The sequence below is a fragment of the Pempheris klunzingeri genome, chromosome 14 (genome assembly GCF_042242105.1).
Source record: "Pempheris klunzingeri isolate RE-2024b chromosome 14, fPemKlu1.hap1, whole genome shotgun sequence".
Taxonomy (NCBI): Eukaryota; Metazoa; Chordata; class Actinopteri; order Acropomatiformes; family Pempheridae; genus Pempheris; species Pempheris klunzingeri.
The window spans coordinates 6,913,502-6,935,026 of NC_092025.1; the positions used below are offsets into that span (position 1 = coordinate 6,913,502).

Here is a 21,525-nt window from a genome sequence, read left to right on the forward strand (position 1 = left end):
GTATCTACTGTAATGGTTCAGTATGGTGATGTAGTGCACGTCCGGACTGTGACCTGAACTACATTTTTCATGTGGGTGAGGCAACAATATTGTCTACACACCATTTCAAAGTGACTAAAACCTTCTTTAAAACCATAAGACATTTGTAAAAGAAGAATGGCCTGAGACTCGCTGAACTACTACCCTTGAAGCAAAAGTTTAATTAATTTATTATCACAGATTTTTGCTCGTTTTGTTAAAGTATGCTGCTAACAATTATTAGATTTAACATCATGTATGTTTGTTATCGATGATGTTTGATAAAGGTTATAAAAAAAATCTTGACGACACGCACGCTGACGACGAAGCGCCGGATAGGCTACAAACCCGGAAATAGCAACGTTTTCGAGCTAGCTGCTGGTGTTTTAGAGGAAGTATGACATTTTCTTATTAATTGCCCTGACATGTCTCCTTATTAAGGACGGACAGCTAAGCTACGTGAATATCAGTCACTTTGGAGCAAGAAGTTACAGTTTTCAGGTGGTGGTTGTCAGTTTCCTCCTTCCGGCTTGACGCTCGCTGTCTTTGTTTATTACCGTTTGATTTGTACATCTGCCAGCCGGCCGGAGGAGGCTTACAGTATGAGCGGTGAGGCGGACGGCTCCGTGGTGGTGTCGGAGGATGGCGGCAGGAGGCGGAGGGTACACGGCATGCTGAAGCTCTACTACGGGATGAATGAGGAAGGAAAGGCCGAGGAGCAGCCGGAGTCCCTGGATCCGTGTGATATCAACGGGCCGCATTTCGACCCCGAGGTCTTCCTCAACAAGGTTAGAGACCACTGCTGTCATGTTGACTGTTCCCACTGCCATAGATACAAATCACACAATCACCTCTCCACTGCATGCTTTTAACGCTGCAGCCAATATCAGTGTTACCTGCTCAGTGTCTATACACTGAGCAGGTAACACTGATATTGGCATAACTTAGCATATAGAGAAGTTACCAGGTCTATACCTGGTAACTTCTCTATATGCTTAGTTATGCTAAGTTATAATTTTTAAAGAGGAATCCCATTGAGTCTCATTGTTTGTTGTCTCCATCACTGCACAGAAACACCAACACACAGAGTACTATTTGCTGTTATGTGGCAGGAAGGGAAGACTTGTCATTATATTTGGATGAAAGGGCATTTTAGTGTCATAGCAGCATACAACAAATCACCAGTAAACATACAGTAACTTAATATCTATACACGCTTGGGGACTGGTTTTGGTTGAATGTAAGAACATTTTCTGGCAGTAGATAATACAGTTATGAAGGAAATTGCTTAATGTAGAAGAATGATTCACTCAGTAGTGAATCTTTTGACCTCTTATTTCATATATACAGTGTTTTTAAGCATGACAGTGTGTCTTGTGTCTGAATGCAGCTTAGAAGGGAGTGCTCTCTTGCTGAGTTGATGGACCAGGAGACCTGCATGGTCAAGCAGATCCGCTCTTTGGACAGCGACATGCAGACACTGGTGTATGAAAACTACAACAAGTTCATATCTGCTACAGGTAGGGAGGGGGGGGGCGTCTCGCCCACTGTTAAATTACTGTTGAAATGTTGTCAGAATGTGTTTATTTATGTGCATAGCTGAACCATCTTTCCGTGTTTTTCTGCCAGACACCATCAGAAAGATGAAGAATGATTTTAAAAAGATGGAGGATGAAATGGACTGCCTGTCGGCCAACATGGCTGCAATCACTGAGTTCAGTGCTCGCATCAGCGGCACACTCCAAGACCAGCACGCACAGATTACAAAGCTCTCGGGTGAGACTGTGGCAGTTTGTTTTGTTCAGTCAGATGTTTGTTCATGATGGTCAGCTTTTCATCTTTTCATGTTCTACCCCAGGAGTCCACACTCTGTTAAGGAAGCTGCAGTTTCTGTTTGAACTGCCTGCTAGATTAAATAAGTGTCTGGAGCTGCAGGCCTATGCTCAGGCAGTGAGATCCCACCGGCGTGCCCGCTGCGTACTGCAGCAGTACAGCCACCTGCCGTCCTTCAAGGGAATTCAGGACGACTGTCACGCCATCATGGACAAGCTGGCCCAGGAGCTTCGACAGAAGTTCAGGTGGGAATCTCTCAACCTACTTTCAGATTAGAGACGCTATTGTCAGAGAACATAACACTAAACATTTACTGCCAGAAAGAAATGTGATGAGTTGACCCAGATTTTTTGGAACCTGAAAAATGAATTAAAAATTGAAAATTACAAATTTTGTTCTTTCAGACTGTTACCATTATTCTACCCTGATTCAAACTAGTATTGGAAATTTTCTATATCGTGTATTGCAAACATTCATGCTGCTTAAGTTAAAAAGTTATTAAGAAAACATTTGCCATATGCTGGATGTTTTGTCATTACTGAATGCTGTGCCTGAAGAGAGATTTCTTTGTGTCTAATATTTACATTTCCTGTTGCTCAACTATTTCTACCTGCTTTGTTGTTGTCTGACAGGGATGGTGGGTCAAGCGCTAAAGATTTATCGGAGTGTGTGGAGCTGCTGCTACAGCTGGATGAACCAGCAGAAGAGCTCTGTGATAAATTCCTGAGCCACGCGCGGTCTCGACTGGTGTCGGACCTCCAGGGTCTGGAAGCAGAGATAAGACCGTACCCGTCTGCCTCAACCGTGAAAGATGCTTCTGCACACAGGTTGCCATCCACTGCAGCTGCTGGATCTCCAACTGATGCATCCCCTAAAACGAGTGCCACACCTTCACCCAGCTCAAACACTGACATCCTGGAATTCATTGACAGAGGCTGCAATGAATTTGTCAGCAGCTTATGTTTAGTGATCACATCCTACCAAGAACTGTTTATCAACCATGCTCAGACAGGCGAGCTGGCATCCAAAAATATTCCTCAGATGGCAAATGGGAAGTTGCATGCCTTTGTGGATGATCTGGCCGCTCAGTATTTCTCGCTTGTGGAGAGGAGGATACAAGAGGAGAAAGGGGTGGCAGATAACTCCCTCCTGGTCCGTGCGCTCGACCGCTTCCACCGCAGACTGCAGGCTGTGGCCAAACTGCTGCCGGGCTCTGCTGTGCCGAACCAGGGGACTGAGATAGTGATACGGGCGGCAACGGAGCGAGTCAAGCAGTACCTCTCTGCCCTGCAGAGCTTCTACATGGACAGCTTGACGGATGTGAGGCAGGCCCTGGCGACTCCTCGGCTCTCTGTGGCCGGTGCTTCAGTGGCTGGAGGCGGAGCTCTTCTAGGGGGGCCGACCTCCAGGGACGCTCCAAGCAGCCTCCCAGAGCTACTCTCCTCACTGTCAGCCTCCATTCTGAACCAGATCAAGTCAGTGCTGGCGTCAGTGCATCTTTTCACAGCAAAAGACATTACATTCTCCAACAAGCCGTACTTCAAGGTGAATAGTTTTGTCACCAGGTTGCCCCAAAAAATCATTTTGTACTCTACCGTATATGAGATAAAAGTCCCACACTACTGAACACACACAGGGAGTAATTATATAATGACTGAGTTTTCATGTTGGTATAAACCAGTGAGAGTGACGGCTGTTTCTGTCTTGTCTTTACTTGGCAGGGTGAATTCTGCAGCCAGGGTGTACGCGAAAGCCTGGTGGTGAGCTTCATAAAGTTTGTCTGCCAGTCTTCCCGGCAGTTTTGTGAGAGCGCGGGAGACAAGGGAGGGTCGACTCCCCCGGCCCTTTTGTTGCTGCTGTCCCGCCTCTGCCTGGACTATGAAACCTCTACTATCTCCTACATACTCACGCTCACAGATGAGCAGTTCCTTGTGCAGGTAAATGGCTTGTCACCCTAATTAGTAAATGCAGCAGCACACACAAAAGATCATATTACACTGTAAAGATACAGTGTTCAACTTCAGATAGACGCTTGAAGGATAAGTCCTGGGAAATATGACTAATAATCCTTAATGTTTTTAAATATGTTTTTGAAACTCTTTCCACATTTCACTTCAAAACATAAATGCAGGTCTTCTTCTTCTTTTTGTGCTTTCTCAGCACCACAGCCCCGTAACACCCGTCACAACTTTATGTGCAGAAGCCAGGGAGGCAGCACAGAAACTACTGAACCATTATGTAAAGGTAAACATTCACAGTTCCTTTTCTTACTGAGGGAAAACTGACACATCAATGTAGGAATGATAACCTTTTCTCACAAATGTCTACATTTTGTTGTTTGTTGATGCAGGTTCAGGGCCTGATCATCTCCCAAATGTTAAGAAAGAGCGTGGAAACACGGGACTGGGTCAACACCATCGAGCCACGAAACGTCCGCGCTGTGATGAAGAGAGTGGTAGAGGACACCACCTCGATCGATGTGCAGGTCAGAGTTTAGATAATCACAATATCGTCATCTGCATCATGTCCTCGAGTCCACTCACTGTGCTTCCATCACCATGCATGAGTGGGCTGTCTTCTGATCCCACTGTGCCCTCCTGTAGGTTGGTCTTTTGTATGAAGAAGGTGTGAGGAAAGCGCACAGCAGTGACTCCAGCAAAAGGACTTTTTCTGTCTACAGCAGCTCGAGGCAACAAGCCCGCTATGCTGCCAGCTACACTCCAAGGTAAGTTAGCTGCAAACAGCCTGCGATGAAACAAAGTGCAGCACTCTAGTGGTTCTGGGTTTGTTTGGTTTAATGACAGCTCTGTCATATATTTACACACCAGACTCTGCCAGGAACAGAACGAACACGTCTTCAGCACCATTTAATGGGTTTTCCTTGTTTCTCTGATGTGTGAGATGCATAATTTATGATGTAAAGTGTGTAAATCTAAGCCATGTGATAAGAGCTCTTTCCTTGATATAAAGCCAAAATCCATCGATACCAACTACCAACTACTCTCCAAAGTAAAGGTCTTCAGCTGCTGAACCCATGTTTTGTTTTTTTTGCAGAGATTCAGTGAGAAACTCCCACTTCATACTCAAACAAAACAGTTTGTTGTTTATGAAATATGGGTGAAATTCAAAAATCAAGGTTATACTAGAAGAGAACTGATTCACACAACATGGTCGACCACGTCAGAAATCAGGAGTGTTTGTAGTTGTTCTGAACAGCCAGACTCTCCTGGAAGACATTTTAAGTGTTCCACTTTGTTGTTCACATGAAAAGTGACAGAAATAGTTGTGTCAAGAATACAAAAAAGGGAGCTAAAGAGAGAAGTTCAAACCCTGGATGCTGTCTCAATTCTGCACAGCCGATCAGTCACGGTATGAAGTGGGTGTGAATGTCACAATTGTCCTTTATATTCTACAGTGTAAAGTGTCTTGAAAGACACTATATAAATCCAAGCTATTATTATTATTCTTATTATTGTCCCTTTTAGAAAGTAAGAGAAATGGTCATGAACGCCCCCCTGCTAATCCAACATCAGAAGGTTGTGAGGGAAGGATGGGTCTGGCACTGTTTGACCACTTGGAAAGCAATACTGATGGAGTATACAGGATCCCCTAGAGCTCTGTTTGTAGCTGATTTGACAGATTAAAAGCCATAGTACAGTAATGACATACTATTATACATATATAGCATCACAAATGAGTGGCTGGGTAAGATATTGTGTGTGTCAGGCACACAAACAGAGGCAGGCAGCGACTCTGTATTACCTCCATCACTCTCACTACAGGGGGGGGGGGGGGTTGTTACTGTCTTGTCTTTAATCATGAGAATAAGGTCATTGTTTTAATTGTGGTTTTACATGAGTGGTTTGTGTTTGTCTGCTTGCAGTGCTCCCATGGATACTAATCTACTGAGCAACATACACAAGCTGTTTTCTGAGAGGATTGACATCTTTAGCTCAGTGGAGTTCAACAAGGTGAGCTCTTGTCTTCATTATTCTGTATGCTTTCATTTATCTATGCTGTAGTGTGGTCCTCAGTGAAAACCACCTCACACACCCCTCCACTGTCCCAGGTCTCTGTGATGACAGGAATTATCAAAATCAGTTTAAAGACATTCCTGGAGTGCGTCCGCCTGCGAACCTTCGGCCGTTATGGGCTGCAGCAGATCCAGGTTGACTGCCACTACCTGCAGATGTACCTGTGGCGCTTCGTCTCCGATGAGAACCTCGTGCACTTTCTGCTGGATGAGATAGTGGGGAGCTCCGCCCACCGCTGTCTGGATCCTGCCCCGATGGAGCAGAGTGTGATCGAAGTCATCTGCGAACGAGGTTAAAGCTCAAAGTGCAGCATAGCAGACAGAATTACAATAAACACTGGATTCATGCGAACTTAAACACTCTTTCTGTGACATAATTACTCTGAAATGTTTATTGATAGATCCAGGTTCAAATTACACTGTATGATATACTGTAGTTGTGCACACATGCTCGTAAAAATCTGTGAAGATCTTAATATTCCCCAATGATTACAGTGGAAGATGCAGTGAATGATGCATGGTGCATTACCAGTCTGCTCCTTTGTGTTAGAGGCGTAGTGATAGCACTTTCACTACTGTAAAAATATGAATCATCCTCCAACACTAAAGAAAACTAAATTTTGTCTGAAGTTGAAGTCATTGTCTGACACTGAATGTGGGGCAGATCTGCATTACATTCCAGGCACTCGCCATACAGAGTGCACATGAGCCTCTAGCATTTGGAGTTAATATTAAAACAGTCATTTATCAACCATAAAATATAAGAAGAGAAGCCCCTCTCATCTCCTACATCTGAAGAGATAGAAACAATGAATCATTCATTGCATATCCAGTTTCCACCTGAAGTCTGCAAAGGACACTTTTTTTTTAGTTCCCCATGAAGGAAAAGTGTTTGATGTGAGTACAGAGTCTGAATGACTGAAGAGAAATGTTATGTCCTGTGGAAATCTCATATATTAATGAATGCTTTTAAAGGTCCTTGGTTGAATAAGCTGCAATCTGAATGTCATCTGATTATGTCACCGTTGTCTAACACTAACATAGCTGATCTTATCTCTTGCCTTCAGGTTAGCTGATTCTGTTTTCTGTCTTCCACAGATGAACAGTATGTTTTAGGAATGGTTTAAATGTGTATGCAATAAAAGTGTGAGTGTGGGAGTCTAAATGTGTGTTCTTCCTGTATAAGACCAGTCTCCTGTCGTACGGCCACATTAAACGACAATAATTAGCTATAATATTGTAATTAGAAGTCGTTTCACTCAACAATAAAGGAACACTCATGTAATCCAGGTGTATTTCACAACGTCTGCCAGCATTTCCTCCCTGCGCTCCGCATCTGACTGTCGCCACCTGATGGGCTCATTTGATTGGCTGCAGCCTCTTCTCTCCACCCTCTTCTGATGACCGCGGAGGGATCTGATTGGCTGAGAGGCGCGTTCGTGCTGTCAAGCGTCTCTCGGGGGCGTTTCCCTCTGCAGGCTGCTGGATGGATGCATCAGACTCTGATCCCAGTCCCGACCCTGCTCCTCCGAGCCTTACAACCGGTGAGACTCTGTGTTTACTGCCTTACAGGACGAACAGCTGCTCGCTCTTTACACACGTGTGTTTTCCTGCAAAGCTTCTGATTGTGTCGCGCTCAGGTCAGTGTAGCATCGACAGGTGGTGGGACAGTGGTGGGACAGCAACTAAAGGGCCTTTAGACACACAGGAGCTGACAGCAGTGTGACCTGAACTTTGTCTCGGTGATCCATGACAGCAGTGGCAATTATACCACACTAGTACACGCAGTAAGAGCCAGGGACAAAATAATTGTCTCTCAGAGAAAGTAGAAGTATCATTATGTAAAAATACTCTCTGTTACAGGTCACAAGTGGTGCAATACCAGCAAATGCACCTTACTTATCAAAAGTGGCTGCAGCCTTTCATATTATATTCAATCAGTGGGTTATTATGGCTGATGTGTTTAAATCATTTTAAAGTAGCTGGATGAGTGAATCTATTTTCTAACCTGCTGTGTTATTGACAGCTGTCTTGGTGTTTGTATGTAAATGACAGCGAGGTTTGTGCAACTCCAAACTGACGAGGTCTAATTATTCATAATGATTCAAAATAACCCCATGTGTGCTCAGTTCAGGTCTCTAATAATGCATCATATTTGTTAGATATGTAAATTTAAAGGCAGCTATAGCTGTTCGATACATGCAGTAAAAGTACATAGTAGCATACATTAATACCTCAGTAAAGTACAAATCCCTCGTGGTTGTACGTAAGTACAGTACTTCAGCTCTTTGTTATAAGGCTTACACTGAAACCATTTATGGTCTGTTTGAAGAGGCTAATTGCTTTGTTCAGAGGTAAATTGCTGTAAATTTTACTGCAGGTTATATAAGGGATTATTGTATTTGTCAGATTATGATCATTTGAGAAAATGTATGGAGCTTTGGATAACGGGGGAGGGTCATCATCATTAGAAGGCTGTCTTACTTTGGCGTTAATCCTGTTATTTTTTTACTAATTACTGCTATTGATTTGCTCCTAAGGTTCCTTTGTTTTGTCTGTAATATATCTACCTTAATATGTTCACAGGAGACCAATAATGAGGCCCAGCAGTCAAGCACTCAAACCCAAATCCTCACATGACACAGAGAGGGAGTTTGGAGGAACCCTGGGTGAGCGGCAGCAGACCAGACAGCCTCACCTTACATCACAATAGTCCCACTGTCGTTTTATTTAAGATGCTTCACCCTTGGCTGAACCACGTTTGCTCCAGCTGGGCCGAAAGTAAACACAACCTTTTCTTTCATTCTGGTCAAGTGCTCCTGTCACTTGCTCACACCTCCTCTGTTTGCACGTTGTGAATGCTGAATTACATTTTCAGCACACAGCGTTGTTTACAGGTAAAATCTGCTTTTCTGTGCAAACAAGTTCACAACAAGGGTGAGCCTCAAGTGAGACATGTTAAAGAGCAGCATGCATTTGTTAGTGAACAGAAGCAGATTTTATGAAAGGCAGTGACGTTTTAAAGTAGCATTAACACAAATTTAACATTTGTGATATACAGACACGGTCATGATATTGGTTGTTTCATAAAACTGCTGCCAGACCTAGAATAATGAAATGACAAAACTCTCTGCAGCAAAGATGACTAGTTTCACAGCATGAAATCCATCAGCACAGGATCATCACAACCACACAAGTAGATTTGTTGTTGCAGACACGACATGAAATGAGAGAACAAATACATTACAGCTTCTGTGTATGTATGTGTGTGTGTGTGTGTGTGTGTGGTGTTTCATCTCCTGCTGTGTTCCTTAAATTGAGCATCACATTCAATTTGCTCCCCGGTTGTTTTTAAAGTAAAACCATCTTTTGAACACAACAGTTCAGCTCCCGGCAGACTACAGATCTGACAGTGAACCACGCCTTTTGTTGCACCCATGCTGGCAGCTCAGCTAATTGTTTTGTTATTACGCAGTTAGTTAACATGTTTAATTCTGCGCAGTTAACACACATTTTCTGTATTAATCTGGTACATTAGATAGTCTCACTGGTCAAATGTGCTCCAACGTTACGTTTTCCCTGTGATTCTGAGCTGGGCTGCTGCTCATTATGTCAGCCAAGTCGTCTGAACACACCCACTGTTTCATCTCACGTTTAACTATAATGCTCCTTCAGGTGCCATATGCATTCCCATCTTCCTTCCTGTGACGGTGCTGTTCCTGATCTGTGTGAGTCGGTCCCCTGAGGCCAGCGTGCTCCAGTGGCCCCCTTCCCTCCCCTCCACTGACCAGCTGTGGGACCCTCTGGCTGTCGTGCTGCTGCTGGGCTGGATTGCTCTGCACACCCTCCTCTATTTGATGCCATTAGGAAAGGTAACAGCCTGGTTTACGGTGAAAATTGTAATAAAAGCAGCTGTGGTGACCAACACTTGCAGCCGCTGGAAGGTGTTTTTACAGGACGGGTGCTGACTTTGATGAAATGATCAAGAATCATCTGTTGTCGGTTAAAGTAAAACCACCTATAATCAATAATAAATATTGATTGATGACATTATATACAGCAAGGTGATAATTAATACTAATAAATGAAATTAGCATTATTGTGTATCAACAGTGTAATCACTGTTTAAATGAATGATTAAAAAACGACTGAATAAATTGTTAAAGCCAGACTTTTGCTGAACATTCGGTTGTATTTCTGATTTTGCATATATTTGTCATACCATGATATATACAGATACTATATGTGTATTATATAATGATATTAATCTCAGCTGTATAAACCAGCGTCAGCATGCCGTATATTAACACAAAGCTGTAACTGGACAGTTCTGATATGTTGACTTTCAACTCAAATATCCATAACTGACGTTATAAGACCAGACGTTTTAATCACCATAAAGAAAGTTCCTCTGTGTATTATTATTATTAATATTAATATACTAATACAGATATTTGGGGATATATGATACATGTTCATGCTCATAATGAGTGTGTCTACCTGCAGGTATCTGAAGGATTAGCGCTGAGGGATGGAAAGCGTCTCAAGTATCCCATAAATGGTATTGATGGGTTTGTTTTTATGGCTTTTTTGATTGGATTTACGTTTTTGGATACGTTTGTCATGCCTCACTGTAGTGATATTCAGCTGCTTTGACATTTTATTTTTAGTTTAACCTCTACACCTCCTGCTCCATCTAACCTCAGGCTAAGGTTTACCTAAGTTACACAATCCGAGGTTCTAACTTTTACCTTTTTTTATACCAGCCTGTGTTAGTATGTTTATCTCTCTCCCCCCAGGCTACAACATTTACTTTTGTTTGTTTCTATCCCTCAGGTTTTCACGGCCTGTGCATCAGCGGTGTGCTGCTGATGCTGTTATTGGGGCTCGGGGCTCCTCTGGGGTATCTGTTTGAGCTGATGTTGCCTCTGGCAGCATGTGCAATAGCAGTGTCATTCCTGTTTTCCGTCTACCTCTACATCCGCTCTTTCTGGGCTCCCTCCCATGCTCTCGCTTTGGGAGGCAACACAGGTGAGAGTGCAGGTTCATCATTAAAGGAAGAATCCACATTAAGATACTGTTTAAAAACAACTACAGGTGATGCACTCTGCATGTGTAGGCCTTCTCCTCTTATTGTTTGGTGGAGAATTTTGGAAATCCTGTGGGTAACTGTCTAACAGCCAAGCTCTTGCTTGCCTGGTTTTCCTGCAGGCATCAAGTGAGCACACTTTCAAGTAAGCTGACCCCGCTACACTGTGCTCCTCTGCATCTGAAGGCAGAAACCTGAGAGCTTCTAGTATTGTGATTCAGCTCCTGCTCGCTGATGGTTGTCCCAGTTTGTTAAAGGAAAAAATGAGCAGCGCCAGAACTATGCTTTAAAATCAAACAGGCAAAAAACAACCTTTTGTGGTGATTCAGTTAACATGAAATAATCTATCTATTATCTGTTATATGCATGTGTGTATGTGCACAGAATGTAGGTTTGAGGAGGCCAAATATATTAAGCCGGGGGTTAAAGGGACGGATTGCATCAAGATGCTAGTGTTAGCATCCTCGTCAGCCTCAGCTGTGCTCTGTGTTAGCTAGAAGTTAGCAGATGCTAATTAGCATGATAACACATTAAACAGTGGTGAACATTAAACCTAGTGAACATCTACATGCCAGCGTGCTGACATTAGCATTTAGCTTAAGATTTTGGCTTACAGAGCTGCTAGCATGGCTGCAGACTTCTTGGTTTTGTAAAATGAAACACAACAGAAAACAAACACAGCAGCTTCAGTTGACCTGAATGCTTTTTCTTCTGAACTACAGAAGCTTTCAGTCCGCCATTATTTTATTTTACTTCGACTTCGACTTTACTTCGACAACTAATAATGATTACAATGGATCTAGTTCATTTAAGCATCTCAGTGAGCCATATAAACCTGTACCTTTGAACTCATCTAAAGGGAATGCAGCCATCAGTTAATGTCCCTGATTACAGCTGTGCTTTTTTGACTGATGTTGTATCTAATAAAGTGAATGTATCAGCTATTAGACAGAAACAGCTTTTAACTGACTGCTAGTTACTGTATATGTGGATTTCTTTAATGTATTCATCCCTCTGTCCTGTCTAGGAAATCCTCTGTATGACTTCTTCATCGGACGGGAGCTAAACCCCCGGATTGGAAATTTCGACCTTAAATATTTCTGTGAGCTCAGACCGGGTCTGATTGGCTGGGTGAGTTAACCTGCAATTTATGCTCAGATCCACCCATTTTTAAAAGTTTAACACCCAGACACTGATGATAATTCCTGTTAAAGGCTTCACACATGCTGTATATACCGATTTTGAAGTCAAAAATTGGGAAAATGTGAGCAGTTCCATGTTATATCTTAAGTAAAAATTAGGTTTAGTACAAAGAGGGAAAAATGCACACAATTGAATTTAATTTACAAGGAAAAGTCAAAAGAAAAAAGATTACAACAATTGTGACATAGTTAAAGTGTTAGTTAAAACACAAATCTGCTGTGACATGTGGTGTGTGCTGCTTAAAACAAAACACTTTTGTAATCATTCACTTTCTTGCCTGAACGATTTCGATCTGTTCGTGTCAACATAAATGAACACTGATGTGCTCACTGCTGGAGAACCCAACAGCACCAACAGGTGGCGATGTTGCTCTCCTCTGATCAAATGTAATTTGAGTTTGACACAGAATCAGAAACTTCTCTCCCCATCGACCTGACCCAGTGAGACATTTGTTGGAGGACAGGGATCTGTGTCTGAGTCATCAGACCAAATAAGACAAAATATTTCCAGTGAGAGTTACAAAGATTCCTAAAATTACGACAAGGTTTTCTTTATCCTCACTAGCCACGAAAGCAACATGGCGATAATAAAAAATCGACATTGATGTAACAAGTCTGTTATTTACGTTTTTTTCTCTGTTTTTACAGCAGAAACAGTAAAACCTTTGCACATCTGAATGTTTTAAAGCCAGGTGCGTAGGAGAGGACAGAAAAAGCTCCCACCAACTGGCTACAGACAGTGTGTGGGAGATTTGTGCTTCCTGTTGAATGTTAAAACTATTTACTTTTAACTCCCAACATCTTACAATTGGTGATAATGTCCAAAAAAAACAAACATTTTAAGGGCAAAGTCTCCCAAATTGTTTAATATTTGGATATATATCAAGATCACAGTTACAGGCCTCTTTATGAACAGAGTATTAAATGTTTAGTCTCCATACATTTACATTTATGATCTGTTCAGATGTTAATGCATGTGTGATATTAAACTACAGTAGTAGCACAGATGGAGAGGGTTGGGGTTTGATCCTGCACACGTCACAGTGCAGCTGTGAAAGGTACTTTTTTGGGTGTTTGATGTTTCCCCTCACAGTAACTTTTTGTCCATTTATTCCATTAATAAATTCATCCACCAATTCTTGAGAAGCGCTTGTTAAAAATGTCACCTAACTAGTGATGTGGATCAGCATTCACTTCACCTGTTTTCCTCTCAGGTGGTCATAAACCTCGGCATGCTGATGAAGGAGGCGGAGCTACGGGGCTCCCCCTCGCTCGGCATGATACTGGTCAACAGTTTCCAGCTGCTGTACGTGGGAGACGCTCTGTGGAATGAGGTGAGGGGTCAACGGGGTCAGAAAATGATATTTTTGGCCTTTTCCTCGTAATTATTATTATTACATTTTTTTGCTTCGTCCCCTGCACTGTTCTGTTGCAACAGGAGGCTGTCCTGACAACCATGGACATCGTGCACGATGGTTTTGGCTTCATGCTGGTCTTTGGGGACCTGGCCTGGGTTCCCTTCACATATGGCCTCCAGGCCGCCTTCCTGGTTGTGCACCCACAGGCCCTAAGCGCACTCGGAGCCACGGCTATAATAGGACTGAATGGTGATCTCTTTTTCATCAGGCTGTAAGATGTTGTGTCTCAAGGTTTAAGATGGAGGTGTGAACATTTTTCTCTTTGCCATCAGGTATTGGATATTATATTTTCAGAAAATCCAACTCACAGAAGAACCAGTTCAGACGAGACCCAACACATCCAAGTGTTGCAAGTCAGTTCTTTTCACCATTGTCTCTCACGTCTTTGTAATGTATTCTCTAAAGCATTTCTAATCCCCATTGCTCCTTCACGTCTTATTTCTAATTATGTATCTCCACTCATGCCGTATGTATGAAGAGGAGGAAGATGCATTTCCTCTTTCTATCAGAATAAAGTGGAGGACACCAGGGAGCTGGTCTTTCAAGTGACCTGCAAATTTTTACTCAGAAATGTTTTCTGCAACTCCTTGCAGGGCTGGAGACCATCGCCACAGCAACGGGGAAACGGCTGCTGGTGTCCGGCTGGTGGGGTCTCGTTCGTCATCCCAATTACCTCGGTGACCTCCTCATGGCCCTGGCGTGGTCCCTGCCATGTGGTAAGATGGCTTAAAAGCTTCCACATGGCTCATTTTGCATGCAGGTCACATCGACATAACACAGGGAATCTTCATTAGAAAATTTGGATGAAGTCACAGATAAGCGGTTAAAATGTATTAATCACCAGAATAGATACTGCCTCAGTGTTTTTAATGACATGAGCTGAAACACACTTCAGAAGCAATCCACATTTTTGTCTGACTCAAGTCTGACAACTCAACAAGTGTTCATGCACCGTGGACAAAATAACAGTGCTGTAGCCCTGCAGTAAATACCAGCAAAGCTTGCTGAAGCTGCTAATGTTACGCTCCTATAGAGACTGTCCCACATCTATTATTTATCTATTTATCTATCTATTATTTATCTACATGTTTAAAGGCTTCAAGTTTGTAGCATTGTTAAGTACCTATTCTGTCAAGTGTCTTTCAGTCAGTTTTGGTTCCTTACTGCTGGATATCTTTATTAATCAGTCAATCATCAGAGTTTTAATACCAAAGCTATGTACTAAATATACTATTTGTTTCTTCAAAACCTTTTTTTTTTATCAAACTAAAGGAGCTCAAGTTCTCAAATGTGACATATTATCTAAACACGCGCAGCCATTCAAGCACTTAGAATTGATAAAAATGGTAAAATGTAGATTTAAACCTGCAGTAATTGTTTGAGCCACTTGGGAGACGTTGTTAACAAACTGCTGCTCATTTCTCACCTTCAGTAGATAAGGAGCAACATTAGCTTTCATTTTGAGTTATTAATGTGTCTGAATATTCCCTCTACTTTGAGCTCTGTCTTATCTGGCGCTTCAGCTGCTCGCTGTTCCTTTATGTTCACCAGCCAGTCGCTGACTGTGTCTTTCTGCTCTTTGGTGCTGAGCAGGTCAAGCACAGTGGGGTTTTTAGAGCGTCTCAAAGCAAACAGCTGCCTGAAAACGATTCACTATCAGAGCAGTGAGACTTAAGTAAAACATAAAGTTGTGGGCTGGAGCACAAAAACAATGAGCTGAAAGATGCAAAAAAGCTGAGTAGAGCTGCAGAGTGGCGTCATAATTATCTGTGGGTTCATCCCTACGAGTGACAATTCTGACCAGGCTCTAACTTTCAGTTTCAGCAATTGTGACTACAGTTTTCCTTCCTTTCCCAATTAGATAATTATACAGTGTTTGTGACTGATGCAGAAGCAATAAAAGGCAGCAACAGCCCGTTCTCTTTGTTCCTCAGTAAGCTGCCTTATGTTCCCTTTAAAGCTCACTTCCTCAAACAGTGAACTGTCAGACTTTTGTTACAGCTGACACATTGTGCTCATTGGTATTCAATCTTTATGTGACTCAGCCTGTGTAGCTGCCTTTGTAATTGAGATGTACTGTAGTTTCTGCCTTAGCTGCTGTTACAAAAGTGGACCCTGAAACACTGGCTGAACAAAAAGGTATTTGTTCAGAACCACTGTGAAGTGCGGTCTCAAAAAACGACCATCGAGATGACTCAACGCTGGGAACATTCACTGCAGGGCTTTTTATCATGTATATATTCTCCTGCCTACAGTCTATGTGTGCTTCTCTTTTCTTTAGGATTCTCACATCTTCTGCCTTACTTCTATGTCATATACTTCACCGTCTTGCTGATTCACCGAGAGGCTCGGGATGAGAGGCAGTGTAGGGCCAAATACGGAGTGGCATGGGACACCTACTGTCGGCGTGTCCCCTACAGAATCTTCCCCTATATATACTGAAAAGAAAAGCGGACGGGTGGAACATCACCAAAACTGTCACACAAACTTAGCAATAATATGAATTTTAGCTCCACAAACAGCTGCTGTAGCTGCTGAGAACCAGCAGGAAACTGACCATTTGAGTCAGCATTATCTCGTAAGGCTGCAGTTCAATTCCGAAATGATGTTCGACAGATCAATACTTCAAATTCTTTGCATCTTGACTGTAAAGACTCACAAGTATTGGCTAAAGCTGTAGCATAGCAGTTGATGAGAAAAGATTTTGTCCCATACGTTATATTCCCATATAAACACCAGTGCCTTTTTTTAATAATAAGACGGCTCACAGCATTTTGTTTTTTTACAATGTCTTTTTTTTAAATGTGTTGTTATCTGTGAAATACATTTGAAATAAACAAAGACAAAACAGCAAACAGCACTTGATCTTGTATCTTAATTGCACGTATTGGACAGACTGTCATATGAATCTTTCTGGATGCATTGTGGGGAACAAATTAACATCGCGTTAATATGGGGAATCTCTAATGTCATCGCATTATATATGTGCAGATAAATGCGTTATTGCTTTGTCTGATGGAAGCATGGTGGAGACAGCTGAAAGAGCAGAGCAGCATCACAAGCTTGTGAAGATGGCAGCTGTGTAAAAGCAGTGTCAGTTTTTAATAACTCTTTCCAACCTGTTATCAACACCGTGCTTAAATGGATTCTCTTCCCAGCGTGCGGGCCTTAATAGCAGACGTTCACCAAGCCTCCGGGCTTTTTTTTTTTTTAACGTCTGTCGGGCTTCAGCTTCAAGTACGTTCTGTTCCAAATGACTCTGAAGGCACAAAAGGTGTATGAAGCTCAACATCAGAGCAGGTTGATATTACCGTGAAGGTGACAGGTGGTGGTATTGCCAACGCACTGGTACATCACTTTAAGGAAGGTTTTTTTGAATAGTTGCTTACTGAGCTTCATCATCTGATGAATCCAACTTGGTTCATTTGGCATTTTGACGCTCGTGTTTTTTTGTTTCCCCCTTTTCAAAAACATTTTCACTATTAATAGGCAGTGCAGTTTGTCTAAAAATTATCTGCATCAAATGCTCCCTTTGCAATTATAATTCACCCTGCATTTACGCCGCAAATAATATTTCTCTCCGAGGTGCACAGACGACAGAGCGCTCTGCTGCACCTTTTAAGCCCATTTACAGTACAGTTGGCCTCTGGCCTCGCCTACACAGCACTCAAGCTATTTTGTGTTGTTTTTCAGATGCTGAGTGCTAATTAGGGATGTGCTTGTACAATGTCGTAGTTATCTACGTGGTGGCTGGGTTTATGCGGTATTAATATATATGCGCCTTAGGTTTGATCTGTATGTCTATCTTTTGTGTTAATGTGTGAGTGTGTGTGTGTGTTTTTCTCTTATTCTGTTCATTGTGTAGCTTTTGTACCACTCAAAAATCTGTTAAGAAAAGTGCATTATAAAATAGAACATTCTTAGATGTGATTAGTCATTTTAATGTTGACTGATACCTGGCAGAAAGATGACAAACACAATGCATTTAAACAAGTCTTGTACTAAAGTACAGTTTTGAGGTATTTGAACACTACATAAGTGTTTCCATTAAATGGTACTTTATACTTCTGTTCCACTACAATTTAGAGGGAAATATTGTCGTTTTACTCCACTACATTTGACAGCTATAGATGATACTTTTCAGATTAAGATTTAGTAAGATTTTAAATCAGGGGTTTCTAAACATTATGATAAATTAGATAAATTACACTAACGAGGGATTTTACCTCTAAACTTGAATTTAAAATGAATGATCAAAAGGTCAGATTATGTAGTGTTTCACAACAAAATCAAAGATTAGGATAGTTTTAGTTCAAACACCCCGACCAGCCTCTTCAATGAGCCGAGCCAGATGGGCAACTCATTCAGCCACCGCATCTCTGCACACAGGAGGAAAACGGAGCGCTGCAGCCATCAGACTGTGTCACAGGAGTGGAGACTGTTGCACCACACATCACACAGACCCCCCCCCACTGTGTCACTGTGAGACTGTTGGACTCATTACTATACCTCAACACATCTGCTGATATATTTTGTTATATACTAAATTATATTTGACAAAATTATACTATACTATACCATTTACCACTTAACATTCTATACACTCTACACACACACACACACAGAGGTATATATACTGTATTATTATGTGCCATATTATATTATTTTCTCACTAGTCTATATTATAGGTTGTAATAGGCTATGTTACATTACGTTATATTATATATCATATTACATCTGACTGGTGTACACTGTTTTCATAGACTTGTGGACTCTGCTGCTATGAACTTATTATTACACTTAATAATAACTTATTATTATTATACTTATTATAACTTATTATTACACTTTACCATGTAATTTTGTAATTTGGTCTGCACTTGCTCCTGTCTAACAACTGCATACAGATGAATGCATCAGTATTAGCAATCTAACAATGTCACATTTTATAATAGAAAATCAATCTGGGGACATTTTTCCCGGCAGTTTTGTATTTACTTTTACTTTGACACATTTTTTTCTCATAATACTGATGCACTTTTACTCAACAAACATTCAGAATGCATGACTTTTACTTCAATATACTTTTCCATAATTTTAGGGTAAAGGATCTGAGTATGTCTTCTAACACTGATCCAATCACACAGCTCTGAACTCTTCTTTAGTGAAGACAATTAGCACTTTGGAGGAAAAACACTAAAATTCAAGTATTGTGACTTTGCAGCCGTTAGCCTCCATCTTTTCATCATTGTCCAAACTGCCTAAATACTCTCAGAATCAGTTAAATATGTCTCAGTTTGACACTGATCTGATATTCAGTGTTTTTAGTGAGAAAAGTTGCAGTTGCCCTTCCCACTCATAAAAAGTTATGTAGATCTTTCAAGTGTTCTCTGTTAAGATCAATATTTCAGTGGTCTGCCATCAGGGGTAAAATTAGACACTGTCATCATGACTAAGAGCACAGCCTCAGGGCCTCATTCATAAAACATACACTGTGATTTCGGCTTAAAATTTAATCTCAAAATTAGTTGTGAGCAGACTGATTAAAAAGATCATTACCACTGGCCTAAAATATGCCTCGCCATATATCATATAACAACCTTCATGTTGTACCAGTCCCGTATAGTCTTCAAAAACACCTGTGTGGCTACAGACAAATGTGTTTTTTTTCCCACCACAGACTTTAGAAATAACAGCACTGACTGGATTTTGAAACATTTTGAAGGTCAAATTTACTAAATTTTTCTCTTAGTAATTAAACGTTTTTTATAAATAAGGCAATAAATTGAAAATGAACGCAGTATTTAGTTACAGATGAAAGAGGTGATATTTTCGTAAGTGAGACAGCAGCTGACAGAGTGAGTCACGCTCAAGTCTCTGTCTGGACAGACGATCGGCAGTCCAAATAAAGACACAAGTGAGAACAGGTTTGACACATTCTTGGAAACAAACAGCCACAGTTAAGACAGCACATCTGCTCCGTCTTTTATTCTTAGGATGACAAAAAGCAAACGCTGGGTCTTAATTTTGTAATGACAAAAGGATCCAAAATGATTAGAGAGTAAGGTGGTGATTTTCATTTTTCCTTTCTCAGTCTTCAAGTGAAATTTGCCTCAAGAAAGTCTGTGTATAAGATGATTAAATAGGAATTTGAGTGTGCAGATCACATGGGCCATATAGTATCTATTCATTATTTCCTTTTCTCCTTTTTCATTATCTTTCCTTTTAATGAAATAATTCATTTTGGAGATGTGATGCTTCCACGTCTCCGTCTCTCTAGTTTTTTTTGTTATAGTCATTGTTGTGGCATTTTGCCAATAAAGCTTAACATGAACCTTCAGTCACATGTTTACTTGTCAGCTGCATAACTCTAATATACAGCATGTCCTGAAGGTTTTCCCATTGCCATAATCATATGTGACATCCCAGAGTGCCTTGCATAATAATGAATGATCAAAGGTTGTGTGTGTGTGTGTGTGTTGCCAATTGTGTATGCCAATCGTGACGTTTCAGGCCCATCAGTTGTAGCCAGTTTCCATGGTAACACCTCTCTGAGAGCACAGACGTAGGAGAGAGGGGAAAGGAGTTGAGACAATTATCGTGGTGGAGGGTGCAGAAAGAGGAAGAACCCCGGATGATGAGTGTGAAACAGTGTGAACCGTGGGATGAGACAGTACGAGGAACAGATGCATGTGTTGTGAGTGAGCAGTTGTGTGTTTTGCACGCATGTTGTGTGTGTGTGTGTGTGTGTGTGTGTGTGTGTGTGTGTGTGTGTGTGTGTGTGTGTGTGTGTGTGTGTGTGTGTGTGTGTGTGTGTGTGTGTGTGTGTGCGCGTGCATGCGTCTGCGTCATGGGATGAACATTGGGGCTGTGGTTGTCATGACTACATACATGAAACTGTTATACATGCGCTGGCTGTACTATGAAACGTATGAAATGTATTGTGCTGCCAGGCATGTGAACCAGCCTGAGTTGGATTTCTCTTTGTTTTGAGCCTCACAGTGAGTCAACAGGAATTTTCTAATACAATTTAGTTTCCATGGTGACAGCGGGGAGTGATATGTCCTTTTCAAACAGAGGGAAAACGCCAGCTTGAAGCCTTGGTGTTGCTCTGTTTTCTGTCTGAATCATTATTTAGACAAGTGATAACCTAGCAAACCTTCCAACCCCTAGAAATGAGTCCCTGGGCCGGCTTAGAGATGCACTCCTGCTTCTTTTTTCCTTTTGAAATCAGAAGAAAAGAAATGCTGCTGAGCATAAAAATGCTGACATTTTCATCAATGATCTCAACAGGCAATCCAATGGGCAGCCACTGCTCAATAATTTGGCAAGTTAGTATTCTGGAGGTACAGACATTAATGAAAGACTATCATCTCCTCTTTGTTGCCTCTCCAGTAGAAGCTCTTCTCACATCAGAGAGGCATTTTCAGAATTCAGTTATTTTGGTGCTTTGTAAAAAGCCTGTGTGAACGTGTCTGAAAGCACTTCTAAATGCAGCTGTTTTTTTTTCGACAGCTTTCGATGTGGCACTCCGTCTCCGACACTCCGTCTAATGCACCACTCAGTGTCCTCTCTTATGAATTCCCCTCATCACCCTCAGAGTGATATTTTTCTCCTCTAGTACTTCTCTGGTATTGGCAGAGCGTCACGTCTGCAAAACTCCTCACAGATGGGCATGAAATACTGACCCTCAACAGACAGGAAGTAAGAAACTTGGAGATTATCATTTTGGCATTACTGTTTTATTAGAATATGGCATGAGAATCGCTATTTATTAACTGTACATCATAGTGTAACCTAATAAATATAAAGTAATCCACCAAATTTACTGTAGCGTACATTGATGATAAATGTATAAAAGACTGATACAAATAGATATACTTAAATACAGTTTTCTAAAATGCTTTGTTTAGAGCAACTACATAATGACAT

At 41.5% G+C, this 21,525-nt stretch overlaps 2 protein-coding genes across 3 annotated transcripts; both read left to right on the forward strand.

Annotated features, from left to right (window-relative positions):
* The first annotated feature begins 397 nt into the window (after nucleotides 1-397).
* Nucleotides 398-7,167, forward strand: vps51 (VPS51 subunit of GARP complex). Its single transcript, XM_070844240.1, has 11 exons — nucleotides 398-806; nucleotides 1,409-1,538; nucleotides 1,648-1,794; nucleotides 1,877-2,096; nucleotides 2,484-3,396; nucleotides 3,573-3,788; nucleotides 4,012-4,095; nucleotides 4,202-4,336; nucleotides 4,455-4,576; nucleotides 5,735-5,822; nucleotides 5,921-7,167. The coding sequence occupies exons 1-11, from the start codon at nucleotides 621-623 to the stop codon at nucleotides 6,179-6,181; spliced, it is 2,502 nt and encodes an 833-aa protein (XP_070700341.1). The 5' UTR covers nucleotides 398-620; the 3' UTR covers nucleotides 6,182-7,167.
* A 246-nt stretch (nucleotides 7,168-7,413) lies between these two features.
* tm7sf2 (transmembrane 7 superfamily member 2) lies at nucleotides 7,414-16,300 on the forward strand. Of its 2 annotated transcripts, none has more exons than XM_070843911.1 (11): nucleotides 7,414-7,524; nucleotides 8,471-8,553; nucleotides 9,560-9,756; nucleotides 10,391-10,445; nucleotides 10,721-10,915; nucleotides 12,001-12,104; nucleotides 13,390-13,509; nucleotides 13,614-13,782; nucleotides 13,866-13,946; nucleotides 14,187-14,309; nucleotides 15,875-16,300. In XM_070843911.1, the coding sequence occupies exons 2-11, from the start codon at nucleotides 8,481-8,483 to the stop codon at nucleotides 16,033-16,035; spliced, it is 1,278 nt and encodes a 425-aa protein (XP_070700012.1). In that variant the 5' UTR covers nucleotides 7,414-7,524; nucleotides 8,471-8,480; the 3' UTR covers nucleotides 16,036-16,300. The 2 variants fall into 2 exon arrangements, with proteins under 2 accessions (XP_070700012.1, XP_070700013.1); XM_070843912.1 differs by having other exon boundaries at nucleotides 7,420-7,428.
* Nucleotides 16,301-21,525: the final 5,225 nt, after the last annotated feature.

What these genes read in the sequence shown, in the direction of transcription:
- vps51 (XM_070844240.1), top strand. Translation starts at nt 621, where the DNA reads ATGAGCGGTGAGGCGGACGGCTCCGTGGTGGTGTCGGAGGATGGCGGC. An exon ending in CCACCTCGATCGATGTGCAG is followed by an intron (nt 4,337 to 4,454) that starts GTCAGAGTTTAG and finishes GCCCTCCTGTAG; the next exon opens with GTTGGTCTTTTGTATGAAGA. An exon ending in GCTCAGTGGAGTTCAACAAG is followed by an intron (nt 5,823 to 5,920) that starts GTGAGCTCTTGT and finishes CCACTGTCCCAG; the next exon opens with GTCTCTGTGATGACAGGAAT.
- tm7sf2 (XM_070843911.1), top strand. Translation starts at nt 8,481, where the DNA reads ATGAGGCCCAGCAGTCAAGCACTCAAACCCAAATCCTCACATGACACA. An exon ending in GGAGTTTGGAGGAACCCTGG is followed by an intron (nt 8,554 to 9,559) that starts GTGAGCGGCAGC and finishes ATGCTCCTTCAG; the next exon opens with GTGCCATATGCATTCCCATC. An exon ending in CGCTTTGGGAGGCAACACAG is followed by an intron (nt 10,916 to 12,000) that starts GTGAGAGTGCAG and finishes TGTCCTGTCTAG; the next exon opens with GAAATCCTCTGTATGACTTC.